The following is a 25,818-nucleotide window of genomic DNA, read 5'->3' as shown; positions in this document are numbered from 1 at the left end:
TTATCAATGGTTCCAGAAATCAGCGGCCGACGTGCCGCGCCTGCGTGGTTTTCGCCAAGCGCGTAACCATTTCTATGGCGCTTCTCCAATATATAACAGTACTAACAATAAATGTTCAGTAATTTGGACTTATCAGTCTTTGCTGAAAATGGCCCCCATTTGCCCCCACACACGACTGACATCATTGATAGCTTCGATTTCTTCTCGTATATAGTGTTTTAGTTCATTTATAGAACGAGGATTTTTCCTATAAACCCTACCTTGTAGTGTTCCCCATAAATAAAAATCACAGGGTGTTAGATCTGGGTTTCGTGGAGCCCAGTTTCAATAATTTTGTTGCATTTCTTGCAGAGGGCTGAGATATTTCAGTTTCCTGTGCTAAAGGCTTTAGAGATTTTTGAGGGGTATGTTCTAAACTTTCACCAGTCTCAACTAATTTTTCTTCTATAAGAACACTAAGTTTTCTGCTTGGTTTGCCAAGGTACCTACATCAGGTTGAAAAAATCCATGTTTCCTGTTCGTGGCCATTCATTTACACAATATGACAAACTTTGGACTCGCGAGATCTGCTATGAAAAGAAAAAAATGATTGGAACTGCAAAACCATGGTTGAAAGCAACATACAGAAAACATTCTATTAACTTTGAGGTTGTAATATATCATACTATTATAAAAGAGTGGGATACAGCTATAACGCCATATTTAATGAAGACTCCATCTCCTAGACGAAAATTTACGATTATGAAGTATTTTAAAGTGAAATACAAAGTGGATGGTACTTTTATGTGCTCCGAAAATTACAACCCCGTGTGGATTCCCTTCAACTATTTCACCAGACGGAATAGAAATAGGTACAGGTATAATGATGTCAAACCTACTATTGTTCCATACACAACAATCAGCCAAGCCAAGGTTGGCGACATAAGATCTCTATTTAAGTGCTTAAACGAGGACGACGTGAAATGGCTAGAATTTGTCCTCGAATTTCATAACGTATAGAAAAACAAAGTAGTACTATGCCTATGTATAGACAAAAGTTTTGTAAAAGAAGTTGCTTAATGAGTTATTATTATTATTATTATTATTATTATTATTATTATTATTATTATTATTATTATTATTATTGCTATACTATTCATTGAAAAACAATGAAATTGTGAGTATTTTTATGTTAATATTTTTTTCTATTTGAAATTATTTTGTAAATAGTTTTACCTTTGTTTATTGTTTCGTTTTCATCACTCCTTAAGTTTATTTAAAGCAAATAAAAGTATATTTGGAAAAAGGGCACATAGGTCGTACAGGTCTACTGTACTTACCATTGTGACAAAATATCGGTAGGTTTACAAATGTAATATATACATATTAGCATATTAACAAACGATGAATTTATAAAATATAAGGAACTAAATCAAAATTTTGTTTGAAATGCGTACTGGCAACACATCACCTTTGCAGGTCATTATCTCAAAATGCACTTCATGGATATGTGCCCATCTTCCGGAATCGGCCTCAATTGTCAGCAGTAGGAAACACCAAGTTTTGTAAAGTTTACTACTGCTACTGTACTTTAATGAAGAATTAAATAAAGTTACAAGACCATATTCAGCGTTCATTATCATTACAAATTCATATTATTATTATTATTATTATTATTATTATTATTATTATTATTATTATTATTATTATTATTATAACATCGACAACTCTTCCATGCTCAAGTTTACACTGCGTGTTATTTTATTATCGTCACACTCAAAATGTTAACGTCGGTTCAAGTTTACACCGCTCACAGCATATTTCATTTAGTTCTCATTAGTCTTGTGCATTTTGACTTCCGTAACAATTTCAGCATTTGCCCTACATCAGGGTAAAATTCGTCTAAAAATTTTTGACATGTGAGCAGTAAGAGAGAGAGAGAGAGAGAGAGAGAGAGAGAGACACACACACACACACAGTGTGTTTCAGAATTCAACCGAAGAAATTTATCTGGTTATAGAAGGGTTGTAGACTAGCATTTTATATAAGGAATCCAGGGTCTCCGACGAAAAATAGCTGAGTTATCACCTGTGAAATTGTTTACATTTGATACTCGTATTCAGGATGCGAATTAACGGGGGGATGAGGGGATTTCCTCCTGTTGGAAAGCTATCCCCCTCTCATAAATTCATATTAACATCCATGCTAGGGATAACTTCTGTCCCCCTCACAAAATATAATTGTTCTAATACGAGTATATGTACTTTATAAAGTATAAAGTAAGCAAAGAAAATAATATTGATGTATTATCACCGGTAAGCTGACAACAATCAATAACTTAGGAATTACATAGCTTATCTTAAGCCTGCTCATGGATATAATTATTATGATCAAGATGTAGGACAAGCAAGCATTGAGCCGTGTCGAATGAGGATAATAATTCTCTAGCTAGGATTCTACCCCCCCCCCCCATCAGAAATCTTAATTCGCACCCGGCTCGTATTCCAGTATTCATTCATTTAGTGTTCTGCCCAAGGGCAGGTCTTTCACTGCAAACCCAGCTTTCTCCAATTTTTCCTATTTTCTGCCCTCTTAGTCTCCGCATATGATCCACATATCTTAATATCGTCCCACTTCACACGTTCAATTCTTTCCATATCCACATTTCAAATGCTTCTATTCACTTCTCTTCACTTCGTCGTAATGCCCATGTTTCTGCCCCATACAATGCCATACTCCAGGCAAGGCACCTGACTGGTCTCTTCCTTAGTTCTTTTTCCAGAGGTCCGCAGAAGATTCTCCTTTTTCTATTAAAAGCTTCCTTGGCCATTGCTATCCTCCTTTTGACTTCATGGCAGCAGCTCATGTTACTGCTTATAGTACACCCCAAATATTTGAAGTTGTTCACTTGCTCTACTGCCTCATTCAGAATTCGCAAGTTTGTCTTCTGTATTTTTCTTCCTATGATCATGGTCTTCGTCTTATTTGCATTTATTTTCATCCCATACTGTTCACAGCTGTCATTTAGCTCCAGTAGCATATTCTTGAGTATCATTTCCTCATTTGCTAACAACGCCATATCATCAGCAAATCTTCTGTACTTTATTCTTCTTTCTCCTACTATCACTCCTTCCATGTTCTGAAAACAGTTCTTTACTAAATCCTCCAAGTAGATGTTGAATACTACATGTACTTCTTTATTCGTCTCTAGGTGTGTTTCGCCGATTGTCCGTAGAAGTCCAATTGCATTTCTCGTACCTTTTCCCTTTCTGAAGCCAAACTGCTCTTCTTCCAAATGTTCTTCCATCTTAGAATATGAACGTCGATTCAGCATTCGTAAGAGAATCTTCGCCGAGTGCGATATTAGACTGATAGTCCTTACATTTCTTGGAATTCTTTTTCTTCGATATTGGAATCAACAGTGCGTAAAATCTTCAGACCATTCGCCTTTCTCATATATTTCTTTGCATAACGATAGAATTTGCTTCTTGTTTTCACCCAGGCATTTAACTAATTCAATGGGGATTCTATCAACTCCTGTTGCTTTCCCATTCTTCATTTTCTTAAGCGCTAGTTCAACTTCTTTGGTTAAGATAGAAAATCCTTTTTCGTTTTCGTTTTCTATAGATAATGCATATGAACGATTACCTTGTTTCATATAACTCTTCTACATATTTCGTCCATCTGTTATTTCATTTCCGATGTCGTCCTCTATCAGCCACATGGATTTCCTGTTCTTATTTGTGAAGTCCAAACATTTTACTTCACGGTACATTAAATCATATTTTCCTTTTCTTTCTAGATACTCTATTTCTTCACATTTCCCTTTAATCCAGTCTTCTTTTGTTTTATCAGTTTCTCTTCCTAGTTGGTTGTTTAGTTTCCTGTAGTTTCTTCTGCCTTCTTCTGTGTTGATATTTTTCCATTTTCTCCTCTCCTCCACAGTGCCGGATTTAGGCCTAGGCAACCTAAGCAGTTCTCTCTCACACACTCTTCCTTTTCCTTTCTCTCCATTTTAATTTTACAGTGAAGTTTGTTTTCAAAACATTTGTTGGTAAATTTTTTCTGAAGTTTGTTCTTGAACACTGTGGAAGTCGGAAGGCGCATTGTCGCGGTCGCGGCGAGAGTAAAAGTAAAGTGTGCAGCTGCATACAGTGTGTGTATATATATATATATATATATATATATATATATATATATATATATCTCGTAACAATAATATGTCATCACATTCCAGCATGTGCAATATATAATATTCGATATGAAAAGTTTATTCCGCAAAGAGTTGGAGTTTATTTTCAATTTACTTTATACTTCCAATTGAAGTAAGAAATATTCGTAATAATTATATCATCAACAAAACCAATGCTTCAAAATAAACCACAGCCTGATTTCACAAATTAATTTTGTTCAAAACATGAATAAGTTTGAATATGTTTCTTTGCATCGACTCTGATGGGCTTCGTAAGATCGACTTTGATGACATCAACAATGCTTTCTCTGTGAACAAAGTGCGAATGAAATCTTTATAATTCACAAGTAAGATGTATGTATTTTGATTCCAGTAATTTATTGTTTTCTGAATTGTAACATTTAATTTAAAACTAATTTAAACTAAACATGACGTGTATAATAGCTGCTTATAAATATTGTTTGTGGAAATTGGAGGCGGCAAATTTTAGTACTACCTAGGGGCGGCACTATACTTAAATCCAGCCCTGCTCCTCCATCATCTCCAATATTTTCCCTGTGACCCAAGGTTTCTTAATTCTCACATCTTCTGTATATCCTATTGTTTCTTCTGCTGTTGTCTGTATACAACTCTTTAAACGAGTCCAATACTCATTACTATACTCGGGTGTGGATTCTAATGTAGCGGCTTTCTCTTGAAAATTTGCTTCAAATTTTCTTCTGTCCTCTTCAGTTTTTCCATGTTCAATTTCTTCGTCACCTGTCTTCCTCTTATCTTCTAAGGACGAATATCTACTTCGCCTATCAGCAAGACATGATTTGAGTTAATATCCGCCCCTGGTAGTCTATGCATTTTTTAAGCAATTTCGGAATCTTTCCTTTAGGCCTACCGGTCTATCTGATACCTCCTTTCGTCCTTTGAGCATGTCCATGTGTATTTTCTTTTATATTGTTGTAATAATGTATCATTGCATTTCTTTTACAGAAATTCATCAAATATTCTCTATCATTTCTATTTTCCCAATCCATATTTTCTAACTGTTCTTCCATAATAATTATATCCATGAGCAGGCTTAAGATAAGATGTGTAATTTCTAAGTAAGTGATTGTTGTCATCTTGCCAGTGATGATTTTATTTGCTTACTTTATACTTTATAAGTACAGTAGTGGCAAAAAAAACTGGACCGACGGAATAATCAGTGTCCCCGAAATGAGCCACTGCGCATGTCACGCCCGCATTCACAAGATAGCGAGTAATCTATTGAAATTGTAGTTTCGACTGCTGACGTAGCCCATTTCGAAACCCATTAGAAAATAAGCTGGTAAAATTTATGTTCTGGGAATAATAAGTTAATTAAGTAGTAAAATATCGCTGCACTCGAAAAGTATTGGGAATAAATTTGAATAAGAAACAGAAAAAAAAGTTTCCTTCCCAGGCAGGATTCGAAGCACGAAAGTCTTAGTTACCAGTCTATCGTGGTGTCACTGTGAACAAGGCTCTGATATCAGCTACAAGGGTCGGTCCGGGTTTTTTTTTTTTTGCCACTGCTGTACATATACTCGTGTTGAAACAATTATATTTTGATAGAAGTTAATCTCTGGCAGGGATGTTAATATGAAATTAAATATATGTGTGGAATGGTATGCGATGGATTCGGATCTTATTAGGGATTGCATGAAGCCCAACTGTTAAGAACTAATCAACAGCGTTTTCAAAATTTAGCGTTCACAGAATCTGTAAAATGTTGGCAAATACTGAGACAGCACGCCACTGCAATGCTTGTTTCACCCTCATTCGTTTTCGTTATTTTACCTATTTTAGAAGGGAATTATCAACATGAGGCTGCGATGTAAATGACAATGCATCAGGACTCAGACCAAAAGGTAATATGTTCGTTCCTGGCCGTAATATACAGTGAATGCAAAAAGTGTTCGTACTCTCAGAAAATTCAGATTATAATACACTTTAAGGAGAATCGCAGGATCTGAGAATACAATAATGCACTAGTTATGAATAGTAAATTCTGACGCTCACGAATATGCTATCTATAAAAGTAACAAAATTAGTACAATATTTGGAAAATTAAATTAAACTCCGTAATGATACATAAGTCGGCACAACAAGTGATCGTACTCCTGAAGTAATCACACTAAAAGAAGAGGTGGAGGGGGTGGTGTAGCCAGTACTCGTTTGTGTGCCTCTGTGTATGCAGCAGTGAATGAAGAGCTGAAACGTCAAAATGGGCAGCAACCGTAAAGAAACAAGTGAGGAGACAAGAAAAGTTACTATTAAAATGCATAAACATTGCAAATCGTTGATTGAAATTCAGAACTTGTTGGGAGACCTCGGCCTACCTTCCAGTCAATTTATGATGTTCTGCGCATCAAAGACTGAAAAACAAGCCAAGAACTGGGCGATCTAAAGTTTTAACCGAACATGATGAGCGCGTGATTCTTAGGGAAATTAAAAAAGATCCAAAGATAAGTGCAGTAAAGGTTGTCGCAGATCTGGAAAGACGAGGTATGAAAGTTTCAGCCAGCACAGCCATGGTTATCATGGTCGCATAGCCCGGAAAAAGTGTTGAGTGAGTAAGAAAAATAGCATAAATTATTAAATTTCGCGAAAGAATACCGAGATAAAGGAATGGAGCATTGGAAAAAAGTAATTATTTCGGACGAAAGCAAATTTAATGTTTTTGGTTCGGATGGGAGAAGTATGATATGGCGACAAAAGAATACAGAGATGGATCCTCAACACCTTGTGCCTACAGTAAAACATAGAAACGAGTCAGTGCTAGTTTGGGGGTGTATGAGTGCCTCGGGCGTGGGTAGACTGCAATTTATTGATAGTGTGATGGACTGCAAGAGGTATGTGAGCATTTGAAAGCAGAATCTCCATGCTAGTGCTGAAAAGTGGGTCTTCAAAGTACTTTCGTTTTCCAGCAAGATAATGACTCCAAACATTCTGCGGAAAACACTCAATTGTGGTTGCTCTACAATACTCGAAAGCAACTTCACATACCCCATCAACCACCTGATACTAAAGTCATCGATCATCTTTGCGCTCTTCTAGAGAAAAATATAAGAAAGCACCATTTCTCAACTAAAGAAAGTCTTAAGCAAGCTCTTCAAAAAGAATGGGACTTAATTGATTCCACAATTACAGAAAAATTATTAGAATCAATGCCATAAAGACTGGAGGCAATAATCGCGGCAAAGGGCAATCCTACAAGGTACTGAAATGCGGTATAGGTTTATTAAGAATTCCTGATAGCAGGTGTACGATAACTTCTTGTGTGTATGAAAATAGGAGTGATTTAATTTTGTTAAATATATTATAGAAATTATTAGATTTTTTTCACTTTTTGCTACACTCAATAAAATATATAGAGTTTTAGTCACAATATTGTTATTTGTAAACATTTCAGACGTCTCATTTGTCCTCAGAAACTATTCTTGCTCACATTTTGTAGGTGTACGAACACTTTTTGCAGTCACTGTATATATTTTTAATCCCAATATCTATTTCATTAATGAAATATTTGAATTCTTTGTTTTCTGAACCACAGAACTGCATATTAGCCTGTTATGCTTTCGGTAAGAGTATGCTGTATAGTAGGCCTACTAGCCATTGGTTCATTACAATCAAGTTAATCGTATTGTACTGTTATGGAGCTCAGTTTGGTATTTGTTACAAACATGCTGGCGTTTGACTGCAAGTGTGATGAGTGCATAACCTTTTTTGTGTTCTGTATTATTATTTTAATGCAGTTTTGTCTCATTTTAATGTTTAAGTTGTATGAAATTCATTGTATGTAGTTTCGAACGGTTAAGCCAGAATAATTGAGGCGGTAGCCGGAAAATGGGCCCATAGGTCTATAGGCCCTTTTTCGGGAGAACTTTTAATTCGATTCTCCGTTTTAAAATCTACTTGCTTAGGTAGTTTCGTTTCAATATATTGTAAACAGAGGGCAGGGTAGCTAATTGAATGAACCCATGCATCCTTGCGCACTTGTGGAATTCAGCAAACATCAGTGAAGATGATCCTCAAAGTGAGTGAGAGTCCATCCAGAATAAACTACATTAAAGTGTAAACTGCACTCTGAAGATAAACTTTGAAGTGAGTGTGAATCCATTCTAGATTAATACCAAATAACCTGTAATCTGCATTCTGTATATCCAACAGATATTCTTTATTTTCACGTATTCGGTACAATTTATGACGTAACTATGAGATATATGTAAGAAATATAATTTTATTAAAATGATTATGAACTTGTAAACATCTGTAATGTGCGCTGTTCAATGCTGATGTTTAATGTCTGCTAAAATATAACCATATTGATAGTATTTTGATAAAATAAGCTTGTTCTTTGGAAAAAGGGCCTATAAAATGTTCCAATAAAATATGTATATTTATAACACTATTAAAGTCGGAATCCATTATGTAACAAAGCTTGTAGACAAGTATTATTGTAACAGTATGCAAATTGTTATTTTGATAAAAGTGCATTCAAATCGGAATTACATAAAAATAAATCTTTCAATCTTTATTTTCTCGAAACATGACTTTTGCTTATGAGCCCTTTTTCCGGCTACGGCCTCAATTAATAAACTTCAGAAAACAGAACCTGATTTCGACTTCATCCTCTGACAGAAACCATCGACAATTTTACCGATTGTGCCACAGAGATAGCAATATTGTATCCAACACATTTTCAAATGTATCGCTATGACACGTCCAGGTTCATTCAGTGGCGTACTGGACTAAAAAATATTTCACGCCATTACGTGCAAGTTTGAACCCGCAGACCTCTAGTTCCCAGTCTCGAAATACTTACCTAGGAGACTCCTCTACAGCCCCTTAAATTTCTTCGGTTGAATTCTGAAACATATATTTGAAATGTTTTACGTTGAACTGCGTTGGTTTCAAAATGGAATTCGAATAAGAAATAAGTAACCACAAATAGTTTACTGATGGTATGTTCGGGACGGAAGGCTCTGATTGAGTGAAATGAACGTTAGGAGCAAATCTTTGCTAGCGAGAGGAAGTGATGAAAAAAAGCTACTTCTCACCCAAATGGCATACCAGCAGTATTATTATAAAGAAACAGATAACCTCTAGTTTTAAAAGCACGTAATGTCCCATCAGCACTTCAGCCTTTTAGTTGATCTAAGACTTTTGTAGTGTCATGTTGCGTACAGATAAAATCATTACGGACTTGGTAGAACGGAGTTGTAGTTATTGTTTAATCAATTTAAATTGCCTAAACATAGAGTTTAAAAAGTTAAGATTTCTGACGTCTGCAGTGCTTGTAAAACCAAAAATGAAAGGTGTAATTTTGCAGTAATTGCCACGTTAAGATATAAAAAATTTCTAAAGAAACAAAGTGCAAGTGAGTTGTGTGTACTAGTGATATCAGTATTGTGACAACAGAAGAAAATCAAAATCCGGGTAGTTACATTATCCCCTGCTCATTCTCCGATATCTTAGAGTGGACACCGTAGACGGAAATTGAGCTTTTTTTGTGCAAAAGTCGATAGATGCAGAAATTTCCGAAAGTGAGTTATATATGGATATCGTATGTTTTCTAGCTTCGGAATCGACTTATGAAAACGGATTTAGCAAAACTTGATTCATGCCGTATGTAGAGACTATTACATCTTCCAGTTTTTTCAAAACTCGATAGATGCTGTCACTTAGTTAAAGCAAAACTCGATAGATACTGCCTCTTAGTAAAAATAAAACTCGATAAATGCTTGAGTCCTTATTTGAAATATATGCAAGGTCAAATAAAATAGTTGTCAGCATAGTATTCAGATAATTTACTCTTCTTAGGGGTTGCCGGGAGAAGTGGAATGCTATTATTTTGTCGTCACCTAGCAGTAAATCGCAGAGGCGGAAGCTATTTGCTCTCCCTCTCTCTCCAAACTAAAGCTTCACTGTTCAGGATTTCTCGCGTAACTGTAAATTACTGAGGCGAAAACTATTTATCTGCAAAGTAGAAGTACTCGTATAATGGTGAAGCGGATCGTTGACTCAAATGCGTCGGTCTGCGCATGCTGCCGTCACACTGGGAGATAGAAGTTGGGAATCGCGCTACTGCATATAACACAACAGTCGCTTGAAACTTTGACAGGTGTGTGTGAAGATTGCAAATATTTTCTTAATCTGTGCAAAAGGAATATGTCATAGAATGCCGGGCTGTGCTACGTATGGCTACAATAATCACTGAAGAAAACGAAAGGAATAAACAAACGTAAGATACTTAGGATTTCCGAAGGGCCAAGATATAATTATTTAACACGTGAGTCACTGCTTGTCGAAGGGCAGACACGTTCAATTTAAAGCACAGTTACAATCTCTAAATTATTATTATTATTATTATTATTATTATTATTATTATTATTATTATTATCATCATCATAATTTTTATTGACACTTAATTTTCCTTATTTATTGTTCTATTATTTCCTGACACCTTAAGTTTTTCATAATTCATGTTGGTTATGCAAGTTATGCCTGCTAACCACACGGTACCTTCATTCTGGTTGGATGATCATCCAGCTCTGCTTCGGCATGTCGGCGTGAGGCCAGCAGCTGGCTGGTCGGTCTAGGCCCTTCACGGCCTGTAGCGCCACGGATTATTATTATTATTATTATTATTATTATTATTATTATTATTATTATTATTATTATTATTATTATGCAACAACCCGTATGAAATGGCTGTTCGAATGCAGTCAATAAATTTATTTATATTGCAATTTATCTCACTGGTTAACTAATTTTTTAAGGTTAGTTTGGTTTCATTTATTTAGAGACGTCATATTCAATCAATACGGTCCGAAATTGTAACATCTATGTTCATATTCGGAGACCAAAATCACTGTCAATATACAAAATATTATTGCCAATAATATAAACAATCATGTAAGTGTTATTGGCATGCAAAAATGTCTATCAATAATATAATATTATTAGCAAGTATAAATAATTATTTGTATACGCACTGCTGACGTCTGCACTTCATCCAACCGTACTTCATAATGAACTACTTCTTAAAAATTAAACACATGCAAACACTAAAACAAATTAAATTCTCTTTAGGAACAAAAAACTAAAGTCACTCTCAATTATTAATTGAACTTAAATCAATACACTAGTACGAAATCAGTTTAAATCACCGCCATTACCGTGATACATTCCCTAGATTTTAACTTACTCGTATTAAACAAAGTACTGCAATAATGAGATATTAAATTTCGTATTAAATGTCTTTAATCTGTGATTTTCTGTTCAGTTCTGCATTCTAGAACGATTCTAATCATAGCAATCTAATATTTTATTACACTTAGTTCCATCACGCTTAAACAGTATTAGACATTTATAAATATAAGTGTAGGCTATAGAAGGAAATGCTAATATTCTGTATTCTTTAAAAAAATACAAGGTTTTGTACTTTTAATCATAAAATCTTTCTAATAACTGGTTTCTGAGCAATAAAGACTCTGTTAATATAAACAAAATTTCTCCATAAAAGGTACCATAATAATAATAATAATAATAATAATAATAATAATAATAATAATAATAATGTAGGTAGGTAAGATCGAAAGTACATTCAACATAGACATAACAGTTACAATAGCAAAGTTGACTGTACGGTATTTATCTTAAAAAAAAATCAATATTATGAATATAACCATTGTAAAATGTTATCGACAAAAATTCCAAGAAACTTAATATTATTCACAACTGTAATAGGCCTGTAATAATTGTCAAAATTAAAAGAGAGTTCAGCACTTGTTTGTAATACTTCAATTTTTTAACTGTGCAAATGCTTTTTTATGGTTGTCCATCAGTTAATTTTTACCTTCGGTGAACAGAGTTATTGCTGTATCGTCAGCATATTATCATTGTTCGTAATTATAATGTCCCATAATAAATATTGATTTTCATCAACTATGTTTTCGAGTTACATTATTACAGCAGTCTCAGATATAATGCTTTACGTTATGTCTCTAAAGGCAAGACTGGATTTTTCTCCCAGCATGACGTCATTTTTGCGAGTGAGACAGAACGATTTCATTAGGCGTATACCACAGTTTAGTATATACAGTCACGAAGCTCAATACGTGGTAAATACGCATCCATAGATAGTCGCTAACCACTAGGATGGCTACTATCGCCTCATTACAGACCATGCGAAATAGTACCGGCACAGTCTATTGTTTCTAGTACACTCATAAACTCCAGCTTCGTGACTGTCTATACTAGACTGTGATTATACGTCACTATGTTTTTCTATATCTCCCACCCACCTTGACAGTGAAGGGGCGAATATGAAGTGAAATACTTTTCAAAACCGTATTCATTCACGAGTGACTTCAGGCGAGTTTTAATTTAAATAAGAGCATTTTCCAATGTTATGACATTCTAGATCAGCGGTCATCAGCATACTGCACTCTCGGGCATACTGCACAGGTCTCTTACAGCACCAGCGTGCACCCGTGGCTGTTGGCGAGTATGCTGTCTCCCTATCCCATCTGCACGATGGAGCATATTTTGTTGCACTCCTTGCACTCTACCCATTTCAGCGAGTGCTGACAACCACTGTTCTAGATAGTTTCTGTGTGTGAATAATGGATCCAGGAAGTGAAATGATTATGATTCAAGAAGTAGTGGGTGGTAGAAAATTCGAAACTAAAGAGAAGAGTTCTTGTACAGGGAAGTGTAAAACAAAGGAGCATGAACCGAACATAAAATGCTCTCATGGACTTGCAGAGTCTTCCTCGAATCCAAAAGCTAAAGGAAGTAAACACTGTAAAGTGGCAGAGTTAACCTTTGATGACATTAGTGCATTTCATAATAAATTTAAGACTTTATGCAAAATAGATCAGGACAAATTACTTATTAAGTTCATGACCATCATATCACCAAAGCGCAGGGTGGTGGATATCGAGTCTTCAAAAAGAAAACAGTGTGTGTCAATTAAATACAGTATCAGGAAAACAGATGGACAGATAATATCTGTTTGTGCGTCAAGTTTCCAAGGCATAACTGGGTTCTCGAAGGACCGATTGTCTCTTCTGGCAAATAGATTCTATTCTACAGGACAGTCACCAAGGGAAAATAGAGGAGGAAATACTACAGGTAAGAAGCATGAGAATCTTACAATAGCAGTTAAAAATGACATAAAGATGTACAAATGCAGGGAGAGCCACTATACTAGGAAAAATCTAGTAGGTAATATCTGCCTCCAGAACCCTCTAGTAAAAAAAATATAAACAAATTTCTGTGAAGAAAAAAGGAAAAACTTGGAACTACTTGAGACTTTCTCACTCTCGAAATATAAACATATTTTACAGTTATTTCAACTTGTCATTTAAAACTTTCCATACTGATTCCTACTCAACCTGCAAGGTAGGCCTATTCCAAATAAAAGCAGAGACAGACTTGGCGAAAAAAAAAAATGAACTCAGGACCCAATATAGACTACATAAACTCCGTGCAGACAAGTTTTATGAAACTATGAAAGATGATAATCCAAAAGTAATAAAGATATGTGTAACAAAACCAACCTCTGCCGAAATTATCAGTGGGCGAAGTGTTCTATGCAAGATAAGTATGGCTCTACAACCTCTGTGTTATGATACATTCAAAGACACAAGAAATGAAAATTTAATTCTGTAATTGGTTGGAGACCCAGTCATCAAGGAGATGTAACCAAGAGTCATCTGCATTGCTAGATTTTTTTATTAAATCTAGAAAAAAATCCGCAACTAATGCCCCTTCCACCATTCATCTGTTTTCTGATTCTTGTGCCAGTCAGAACAAGAATAGCATTATGATGGCAACTCTTATTGGTTTTTTTGGAGCAAAGCAATATTTTTACTTGCATTCTTCATTTCTTTCCGATATGCAGTCATAATTATATGACTCCAAATCGTGTTTTCGGAAGAATATAAAAAGAGTACAGGAGAATGGAAGTCATATTGAGCCTCGATGACTACCACAAGATACTATAAAATCATGGCACAGTCAAGAATCTCAACAAGGACTGGAAAATCATGGACATGAAATCGAGTGCTCGAAAGGTGTTAAGATCGACACTGCCCTTTAAGATGGCTCCGCAGAGAGTGTTCACTTACAATAAAACTTCGGGCAAACATCATAATGTTTGTTACAGTACAGAATACATATACAGTGTGTCCAGTGACAGTGTGTGCTAAAACCAAGAATTAACACATGCGGTAGTATGTTAAACTCCCCTGTTCTTTTAGAAGTCAACATGGTGTCAAAAGAGGAAAAGAATGACTTTAAGAAACTCATGCAGTATTTCGAAGTAACAGGTGAGGCATATGATTTCTACACAACCATTGTAGCAGATATCCCCCATTAGATTTTTGTGTTGAGACTAATTATTTCTTCAATTTTATTGATGCTCTAATGAGATTCATATGAAGATAGACTGCATCTATCGACTTTGGAAAATTTTTTTTTTGCGCCTAAAACTGACAAGTTGTTGTTTAGTCAGCTGTCCAAAGACAGGTCTAGACAGATCTGAACCCCACAAGTGATACCAACACGGCACCACTTACGAGGCAACTAGGCCAGGAGATAATGGATTAGGATTCCAGTTCCTTTCCCCCTCCATTACATATATCGCCGATTACTACATATTATACTAATCAGACTTCAAATGCATACAAACAATTGTTCTTCCTCTGACACATATCATCAAGTGAGATGTACTGTCTGATAATAGATGTACAAGGATCTCAATCAGAGGTAGACTGACAAGTAATAAAAAGAAGTGCTTATATTTTTCAAACCTACTTTCATTGCCTTAGAACAAAGAATGCTTTCTGTGAAAATCGTTCTTGTAAAATAAATATTTGTATGTTTAGATTAAAAAATGTAATTTCTGTAAAAATCTTGATTTCTGCATCTATCGACTTTTGCAAAAACGCTTCTCTTTTGAATGGGAGTTTGATGACGATTGAAGGAACACTAATAAAGAAAAGAAAAATGTCGCAAAAAACTATATTCACGAGAAAAGTTGCAGAAAATATCAAGAGCAATGAAGGATAAAATACTTCATATTGAAGAGTCCTCTTCAGATGGATATGCAAGTAATTCTGATATAATACAAAAACTAATGGATGGATTCTTTTCCATGAACAGATGACAAAAATCTTCAAATAAGTAGGATACAGTAACTTATTAACAATTTTTATACTTGGATCTGTAGGAAAATAAAACAGCATTTTGTTGCTACCACTTACATGAGAGAGATATCTAAATAAGTAGTTGCAAAAAGCGAGCTTAGCGACTATGAATTTTATACCTAATTCTGACGAATTGAGGAGGGTTATAAATGGTAAACAAAATGTTGTTTCTATTGAAATGGGAAGAGAATTCAGAAGCAGAAATAGTTGATATTTTAACATACCAGTGTCTTAATGATAGGTATTCTGGCATCAAAATCGGATTTTAAAAAATTTCCGAACCCGAGACCAAGGGAATGTGTAGGCCTGCTCCCTAAAACCAGTGGCACGCATTCAGTTTGTATTCATCACGAAAACGTTAAATGAATGATTGGTGGTATTAATATGTCTCGTCTCACTACAAATTCGATCATATTCTCACTAATTATTTCAGACATTGTCGCAAATCATCTGCAATTCCCCCCCCCCTCCCCCAAATCATCTTTATTTAAAAAGGTACAATTCTTATGTCCGTTGTTATGCTATTTTTTCTTATTGCAATGCACTTAATAAAAGTATAAGAAAGGTGCTCAGGACGGAATATTTGTCCTTTTTTAATAATTAGTCACAAGTTACCATTTTTAACTGCATATTACCCACTCAACTATAGCATATGGTGTATAATTTTGACTGAGAGTCACAGTGTTGAAGTTTTTATGAACGTGGTAAGTCTTACATTAGTATTGTAAAAGCTGTATTTACTGGAGTAACAGACCCCTTTTCTAGTCTACTTTTATTCCTGAAGAAGTAAGAAGGGACGTGGATGAAAAGATAACAGGTAGGAAAAAGAGACATTTTAATGAACTGTAATATAACAAACTCAAAATTTTGTTCCTGAAGTTTTCTGATGACATAAACTTGTAACTACGGGTACAATACAACATACTGGTATTACAATTCAAATTTAAGCTGAAAAGCTTTTTAGTGATTGTTCAACTCAATGTTGAAAGAATATCAATTCTTTGTGCAAACTTACCTGCAATTGCCTAGGTTGTAAATTTATAATACACTGATTAAATCTTTGTTCCATTCTGAAGAGACGAATGTCGAGTGTACAGAGAAAAAATAATTTTTTATTTTGGCTTCTGACAATTGATTGTCCACGCAGAGAGATCACATTTTCGAGTAAACATGGTGGTTTCCTCTCTCGCAGCTTACTTGTTGAAATGATGTGCCAACTCTGACTCGATTATACTTGGATGGGATATGTCTGCATGTAACATGTCAGTCTTGTGTGTTCATTTTTCGTAGCATGTAGGTGTAGTCTATGCTTGATACAAGTAATGGATTTTCGTCTGTTAATGAACAGTGTATTTTCGCGTGCTGCACGTTCTTTAAATGTCAATCTGCATAAGGAGTTGGATTAGAGTTTTGTGGGAAATTTCCAGAAGTGCAAGTTCGACGTTTGTAGAAAATTCTTAAGAAAACTTGCCTAGAAAACTGACGTTTCATATGTTTCTGCTCAGAAAGCAACAGGAGGAGGGGAGGACTATAATTTAGGCATTACTAAGTGAAAAGAAAACGAAGTATATGCTCTAGAGATCCCACTGTAACATTTTAATTCATGCTTATTTATAAGACTTTTTCAGTCTGGAATGACATAATTTACACAAATTCTATATGTGGATATGTTATTTATATACATTTGAATGTTTTTCATTCACATGCTGTAATTTTATTTTCCGATAGCTTTATTTAAATAGTACATTATAACTACATTATATTCATCTTTTACTCCTCTGGTAATATGTGTTTATTTCCTGATATTTGTTTAATTGTGCAAGTGTGATATGACATATAGTTTTTAAGTATGTAATTTTATATTACAACTGTTTACTTATATTTTGTTATTCCGTTGCAGTTGATAGATCAGTGCGGAAACGTTCATCAAACTTAGATGACGCTGATGATTCAAGAGACTTCAAACGGACGAAAATTGACGATAGTGACAGTTCAAAAGAAAGTGTTTCTAAGGACAGTTCAAAAGAAAGTGTTTCTAAGTGTGAGAGGGAGAATGATGATGTATTTAGGGACAAAGAAGATGAAACAGACAGAGTTAAAGAAGTGCAAGAACAGGAAAGAGATAGTAGTACTGTGTGCAAAGAATCTAGTGAAGGTGAGAAAAAAATTGGTGAAATAAACGAAGAAGATAGCAAAACAAAAGACAGTAGTGAAACGTGTATAGAGAATAAAGAATCCAAAGACAAAGAGGGAGATAAAGAAAGTGGAGAAGATAGTGGAGAACATGTTAAGGCACTTGAGGGGGACAAAGAAAGCAATGATGACAAAGACAAATGTATTATTGAACAGGATAAAATAGAAATAAATAGGTCACAAGACAGTCATGTAGGTAGTTGTAGTTTCAAACGTGTTCATGAACAAGTGAGTCTGATTGAAGTAAAGAAAGTGCGAATCTCACCGGAAATAGAGAGGAAGTTGTCTGAGGCAAAAAGAAGTAGTATTGAAAAATTAGAGACTGAGACCGAAGTGAGGAACAGCACTGAAAAGCCACAGGCTGAGGATGGAGAAAAACAAGAAAAAAGCAGCACTGAAAAGCCATGTACTGAGGATGAAGAAAAGCTAGAGGGAAACAGCACTGAAAAACCACAAACTGAGGATGAAAAGCAAGAGAAAAGTAGCACTGAAATACCAAGGACTGAGGGAGAAGAAGAGCAAGAGAAAAACACTGTAGAAGAGCCACAGCTTGAGGATAAAGAAAAGCAAGAAGTTGAAAAGCATCCACAACCAAAATCTAATTTAGATCTTGCAATTGAGCGTGTTGCGAAGGGAATAACAGACGACCCAATAGAAATACCAGAGCCTCCTCGAAAAGTGAACCCAATGCCTTTCATGCGAGATCTGCATCAGAACCTGCTCAAGAAGTTATCCAGAAACGTAAGTAGTAACAGTCATTTTTCTTCTTCTCTAGATAGTCTTAAATATTTAATTTCATTATTAGGGCAACTTTCTATTGGAATTTTGGTATATGCGAATTATTTAAATAAATGTTCTAATGCTCATGATACAGTGAAACCTCTCCTTACGGACACCCCCAAGATACGGACACTCCTCATATATGGACTGATTTTTATGTTCCAACTGAAATAATATAGCAATAATGATAAATTTAACTCTCGTTTACGGACACTCAGACACGGACAGCTGTTTCACAGTCCTAAAGCTTGCGTTACCTCCTGACTACGAACAGAACTGTTACAAAAATGGAAAATTTAGTGCTTAGAACTGTACAGAAATTCTTTAACATGAAAGAAGACAATAAGGGTTTCGTAGGCTACCACTAGTCCAGCCGGCTACCCCTTGTTAGCTGGAAGCGGGTGGATAAACAAAATCATAAAATTTAACCTGTCTGATGGGTCCAAGGTTTCCGCGATCGTGAAATTGTATTCGACACATGATAGGGTTAGTAGGATTATTCTCTTCACTTCAATCAGTTGTTCTGTTTCGAGAGACATAGCACCTGAACGTAAAGGTTAATTTGAAAACACTAAATTACAGTACTGCATAACTGTAGACCTAGAATAAAATTGCCTTGCACAGTACTGTATTTTACTTTTTCAGTCTTATCTTCTGTAGTTCAAAGTTGCAAAGAATTTACTGTAGTACAGTAGACTGTATTTATAATTAAACTACAGTAATACATTTCATTTAAAACGTGAAGGGATACATAATGCATATTGTAAATTTACTGTTAGATTGGGGAGCCTCCCTCTCAATTAAGGACACCTCCAAGATGCGGACAGATTGTTACATCCCTTCGATGTCCGTAAATGAGAGGTTTCACTGTATATACAAAATTGATTAAACCCTACTATCAGTGGATTGGGTTCACCACTTTCGGTGACTCTTTTGTTTTGAATGGAAGTTGATGATGTAAAACAAAGTACAGCAGAACGAAATTGTACAGCTTCCTAAGGTTGAGTTATTGTCAACGAAGATTCCTTCTACTTTCGCCATGTAGGAACTAGTTGCATAGCTCAGTGCATAGATTTGAAACTAATTACGAATCCAGACTCTGAGGTACAGAGATGATATTTGGCACAATGAAACTGAAAGCTATGGCATAGCTCAGACAGTAGTGCATTTGCATACTGATCGAAGACTGTGCTTGGACATGGGGTCGATTCCCCATTTAAGCTGATTACCTTGGGTTTTTTTCCGAGATTTTCCCCAAATGTAAGGGGAATGCCAGGTAATCACTGGCAAATATTCAGCTTCTTCTCGCCAAATACATCTCACTATCACCAATTACATCAACGCTAAATAACCTAGTAGTTGATACAGCTTTGTTAAATAACAGAGGATAGATCTGTTAGGTATGTCACAAAATTGCCTGGCAGTTGTAAAAAATCTCGGAAAAGAGCCCAGCCAGACACCTGAGCACAGTCTCAGATCTCGAGCTCAGCTTGCTGCCGTCTGAACAATGCCACTGGCCTTGGTATCTATTAGTTTTTCTTTCTTCTCGCTATGCATTAATGCATTAATGTGATCAAGATTATCACCTTAATTTACTTACAGATATGTTTCTCCTATTTTAAAACAACAAAAAAGAAAAATATTGCTTCTTTTCCAGTTGCAGTGCTTTGACATTATATCAACACTTCGATGGCTGAGAACCAGACTGTTCTAAGTCCAACTTTTTATAAGAAAGAAATTTGTGTTTCATTGTGTTCCAGTTCTTCTCTGCATATATGAATCGAACAAAATTGTAAATATTCCTCTCCATAAGGTTGCTATGAAGCTATTTCAAATTGTTTCATGAAGCTTTGAATGTCAGGAGCTTAAAATAGCTCTTCTGAAAAAAAAAAATAGTGAAATGTACTTGGAATAGTCTGGTTCTGGGCCATCGACTTGTCATTGAACATTCACTGACTAACCGGTAAGTAGTCATCATTTTTGTATGCAGAAGATGGCAAATCCATTAGAGTTTATCGTTTTTGTGATGAAGTCAACAGAAAAGCTGTCACTCTGTAATAACAGATACATTTAACAGTGGAAAACCATGACTGGTGAGTGCAGGTTTCAATGTCATGTGCCTTTGAATATCAACATAAGATGAGGGCAATGTCCCTACAGTGGACTACATAGAACATCAGCCTGTCATGCAGGTGGTACAGTCTCAAATCACAGATTTTTGCATCAAAATATCCATAGTGGCACTTGTGACAGACAAGGTTGCAGTTGAAATTTAACTCGGGCTTTTCCTGATTCCCCTTGATAGGATTAACATCATCCCAGCCATTTTCCATTACATTACCATATTCATACCATTTCTCCAGTCACCTGTTGGCGAAATACAGAGTGAATTGCCTAGGGACATGTGAGGTTGACTGCATGAAACCTGAGTACACAGCGAACCTTAGCACAGTCAGCTGGTGGGGGTGAGAATGGGCCTAGCATGGGTATAGTTCACTCAGATGGACATAGCACTATGGTTCGCCCTTCCCTTTTGGGATGATATAGACTAATATTAAATAGTATGAGGATGCTTCAAAAAGTAAGATAACAAGAGCTCTCATAGACAAACTTTATTTCACAGACAGATATACTAATACACAGTACTAGGGCACTGGTACGTATTGCTTTTCAACATAGTCACCATGCTTGTCCAAACACTTGTTCCGATGGTAGACAAGGTATCGATGCTGGCTTAGAAGAAATCTGCGTCGAGTCCCTGAAGCCACATCATGACAGCTTGCTCAATGGCCATATTGGTGTTGAATCGCTGAATACTCAGGTGCTGCTTCAACAGTCTGAAGAGATTGAAATCACTGGTTGCCAGGTTGGGATTGTAGATTGAAATCACTGGGTGCCAGGTCGGGATTGTAGGAAGGATGGTCTAGTACCTCCCACCAGAAGCTCCGTTTCGCACCATACACCTTAATAACTTGATGATGAATTTCTGCTGGTGAGGTGCCCTTCAGATGCAAAAACCGGATCACATTGCACACTTCACATTTGACCATGTTTACGTGTGTGCAATCATCTTACAACTGATACTGCGAGATTCTGACGCAACATAATGCGGCATCTAATGGCTGCGTGATAAAACTGTGGTGTGCTGCTGCGGTCATGTTGGAAAATTCAAACGAGGTTAATATGTCACCCGTGAGAGCTCTTGTTACCAGTACCTTACTTTTTTTAATCACCCTCATATCATGCATTAAGGTAAAAAAAAAAAAGTAATATTTCTTTCTTTATTATCTTAAACATATCAGAAACACTTCTGTAAATAAATTACAGCAATAAATCCTTAACCATGGAATAACATAGCTAGAAAGAATGGAATAAAAATTAACAGATCTCGAATTCAGAACCTCTCTATTACCAGTCTCATGTCTGTGTATTGTTAACTAAAAATACAGCCGACTGCAACTTTCAGTGACAATAATCCAGTAATCTTGGAACACACTTTCTCCATAGCTGATGCTTGGTAGTGCATATGTCAACAGTAAAGTTACTATTTCATGGTTAGGAAATAATCTACTCGCTCAGTATAACTTGAGTTGCGGTACTTCGTTTTATGTAAATAATTTTATCTCAAATAGTATAGCTAATCAGAGAGTCCAAAATAGTTCCCTTTGTAAGGTACAAGTAATAAAAAAACTTTACCAGAAGACTCATAACATTGTTTAGAGGAGATTTTCGAAACAAAAAGGTAACTTTTCACTTATTCATAACTAAGTTAAAATAAATCCATAAATAAATTAATGTACAGCTATGTACATGGAAAAAAACATGCATTAAACATGCAGTGCAGGGTGTTATCGCAAAACAGAATTTACATCTCGGCTTCACAGTGAAAGAAGATGTGCAAATGAACCCCGAAAATTAAGCCAAAAAAGAAAATAAATAAACTGGAACGAGTGTGAGAAAGCATGGCAAGGAAATAGGCATTTTCTAACCTCTCTTCTGCAGTTTAGTTACAGTGTCAACAATTTAGAAAATGTTTCTACACAGCCAACAACAATCAATGCTTCATCTAGCTGGTGTCCGTAATTTAGAATTAAATCGTAATTAACCACAAAGATTTAAAGTGCTCATCAAATACTATTTGCTCATCAAATACTATTTTAAAAGCAATTTATAAGCAGTCAGTTTGTTTTTGTGTGCTTTATTTTTCATATCTTATTTTAGGATATAAACCAATAGCTTTTCTTTTTTAATTCTGAAGAGAATTGAGTATAAAAGTAGTAAACTTAACCCAAATTTATTATCTATCATTACACAAATATTCAAAAAGATTACTACACATTTAAAGCTGAAGACTTTTCACTTTTGCAGCATGTTTGTTACTACTGCTGCTGCTGCTATTATTATTATTATTATTATTATTATTATTATTATTATTATTATTATTATTATTATTATTAACACTGTGTGAAAAGCTTTTTTATATTTGAGATAAAACAGCTTCATATATTTGAGAAGATCTGCACTGCTGATTTGTGTTCCCAGGATTTGGAAGAGTTTGTGGTTCAGAAATTGTGTGAAGTTGTTACCGATCGCTGCCACTTGGGTGATATGCGTCAAAGGTGCCAGTCTCTGGAGCAGATGCTTGACCAATGGCGCAAGAAGGCTCAACAGTTACAAAAACAAGTAAGTTTTGATGTTCATTGTATGATTTACCATCAGTCTATTTACTGGACTTGAGTTACCGTAAGATTGAAATATGACAGGTAAATTTCTGAATAAGTTTGATAGTTTTTGTGGCTAATGATAAAGACAGGCTACAGTGCTACGTCACACCATGGTCATAGTCATAACATAGCCAACATTGAACAAGTTCATATATAAATGCACGTTTAACAAGAGTTTAATATAGCAGTTCCTTTGTTTGTTTTTTTTTAGGCGATTGTCATGATGGCTATGACTAGATCATGATAACCATGTGACTCCAATTCGCGCCTTAGTCTGTCTTTCTCGTTAACTATGGATATTTTTGAAATGACGTCATTTTATGAGATACTCCGTCTTCCTGTTTGCGTTTAAATTGGTACATTTAGCTTTTGAGATGAAAAATTAAAGTTTTTTTTTATTTTATTTTATTTTATTATTTTATTGCAACTGTGGTTCCTTTGTTGGAATTAAAAAAGTTTTATTTACTTGAACATGGTACAGTAAAACACATTTGTGTCATTTGAGTACATTTATAAACCTTTCAAGTAGAGTTAATATTCATTTTCTATTCTGAGTTGTTTTATTTAAAATCCCTTTTAAATGCCTCATGCCTTGTTATAGCAAACAATATACAGTAAAATAATTGTTGTAGCATGTATAGTTGATTTAAAAAAAAAACAATGAGATATATTTTCTGGGTCTGTACATGTTTTAAAAGTTGAAATACGCGTGTTTACACTTCACAAACTATTACTGCTGGTAATTCATCTGAAATATAGACTGTGCAGCATTGAGTAAATGTGTGGAAAGTGTATTACACATTTTGAACTTCTAAATTCTGTAGAAGTGGCTAGCATATTTAAATTTTATGTATTTTTATAATACATAAGTATTGCATATTGTGAGGAAGATACACTGTAAACCCGTACATTTTTACTTTCTATTTTCATTTAAATTTGCGAAACGAAAGTATAGTGAGGTTAGTTGAGGATGCTCGGGTTTTTGTCCGGAACCAGCTTGGCTATCAATGTGCTGGTTTCATGAGGAACATGCACACGTCTCCGGCACTTTTAGGCCTACAATCCTACTGTTCCAATGCTTAAAAGTTACAGTACTTACCAAGCTCACATCGTTGCTCAAAATACTCTCCATTTACTGCAACACACATTTGACATCTTTTTATGAACTTGCAGTCACTTGTAAGTAATTTTGTCACTACACAAGCAGAATTTTTATTTATTCCAATTTCCTGTGCTAAACATCTGAGGGATTTTTGAGGGATGTGTTCCAATCTTTCACCAATCTCGTTTAATTTCTCTTCTGACAGAACACGGCATTCTCTTTTCGGTTTTTTATCGTTTACCGAACCTGTTCACATGAACTTCTTTTAAAGTCTTCTTATTATACTGGCAGCTGGAACAGGTCTCTCTGGAAACTTTTCCCGAAATTTGCATTTTGTTGCCGCACAATAATTTTTGTTTACATATGTAGGCCTATGTATTATATAGATAAGTACGTTCATGTAATAAATAAGTTGTTACAACAGTAGCCTACACGAACCACTTTAAACTTAACTTAATCTTTTAAGATTACAACTTTCACTGCCAACTTACTTCTCACAACACAACACAACACAACTAAAGCGAAACTGCAGTGTCACTCATTGCTTGCGAGCGCCGAGAATGCAGACACACTATTTCTGGTGTCATCTCATGGCAGGGAATGATTTTTGCAAAACCCGAGCATTCCTAACTAACCTCACTGTATTAGATATGGTATAACTGCTTAAACCGTGCAGTTTATAAATAAAGTTACATTTTGAGATTAAAGAGTATAGCTTCTGTGTATATGAGTAACACAGACAATGAAGGTTCATTCTCTCCTTTGGATGTATAGTACTTTGTTGAGTAGGTATTTATGTCAGTCATGCAACTATTATTCTATAGTTATTTTGCATAATTTTATTGTCACCAACATAGAATTAATTTTGTAATTATTTTAATTATCTATTTAGTCAACTGTCCGAAGATAAGTTTGAATCTCATAAGTAGCTTTATTCCTGTATAGCTACAGCATACTGTCACTAACACAAAATGGATTTGTAAAATTATTCTACTTGTCTAACGTAGCTTTATTCATGTATAATTAAAGCATATTGTCATTTACGTAATTGATTTGTAATTATTCTGCCTGTCTAATGTAGTTTTATTCACCTACAGCTAAAAGATATGGAGATGGTCATGAAGAGGTATCTTGGTGATGCACGCACGAAGAAAGAAAGACCCATTCCAGTTAAAATTACACGGTCTGTGGGACTGCAGGTGCATATGGGACCCATGGTAAGATTTATAGTCTGTTATAATTAATGTAATTATGCTTGTACGTTTCTTCTGATTCTGTAACATAATTAGACAAATTGTTCATACAAAGGAAGAATTTGGGGTTTCTAGTAATTGTGTATTAACACCATTTTATTTTCTTCAATGTGATGCTGAAAAAAAAATCGATTTCGAGATTTTCGCGAAATTTCACCATTTCAGCATCCTTAATGCCAAAAATGTTGTTTTAGGGCATGCTGCCTGTCCATCCATTCTTTATCCTTGTACAGTAATTTCTCTTAAACTGGCGATTTTGTTCGTATTCAACTCTTTCAAGAATTTTGTATATGAATATTTTAATTCTTAGTAAAAGAAAAATTGTATTTGAAATCAAAAACACAAAATGGTAATGAACTCA

At 35.2% G+C, this 25,818-nt stretch overlaps 1 protein-coding gene across 12 annotated transcripts in view; it reads left to right on the top strand.

Annotated features, from left to right (window-relative positions):
• LOC138713365 (activating transcription factor 7-interacting protein 1-like) overlaps positions 1-25,818 on the top strand; it is a 222,334-nt gene that overhangs the window by 136,438 nt on the left and 60,078 nt on the right. For all 12 annotated transcript variants that reach the window (XM_069845410.1, XM_069845420.1, XM_069845421.1 and 9 more), the window contains 3 exons: positions 17,306-18,339; positions 22,921-23,061; positions 25,302-25,421. In XM_069845410.1, coding sequence (XP_069701511.1) covers positions 17,306-18,339; positions 22,921-23,061; positions 25,302-25,421 — 1,295 coding nt within the window. The remainder of the gene's footprint in view (positions 1-17,305; positions 18,340-22,920; positions 23,062-25,301; positions 25,422-25,818) is intronic.

Source organism: Periplaneta americana, chromosome 14, assembly GCF_040183065.1.
Source record: "Periplaneta americana isolate PAMFEO1 chromosome 14, P.americana_PAMFEO1_priV1, whole genome shotgun sequence".
In the NCBI taxonomy this organism is placed as follows: Eukaryota; Metazoa; Arthropoda; class Insecta; order Blattodea; family Blattidae; genus Periplaneta; species Periplaneta americana.
The sequence above is the reverse complement of the archived record's forward strand: the minus strand, read 5'-3'. Positions and strand labels throughout refer to the sequence as shown.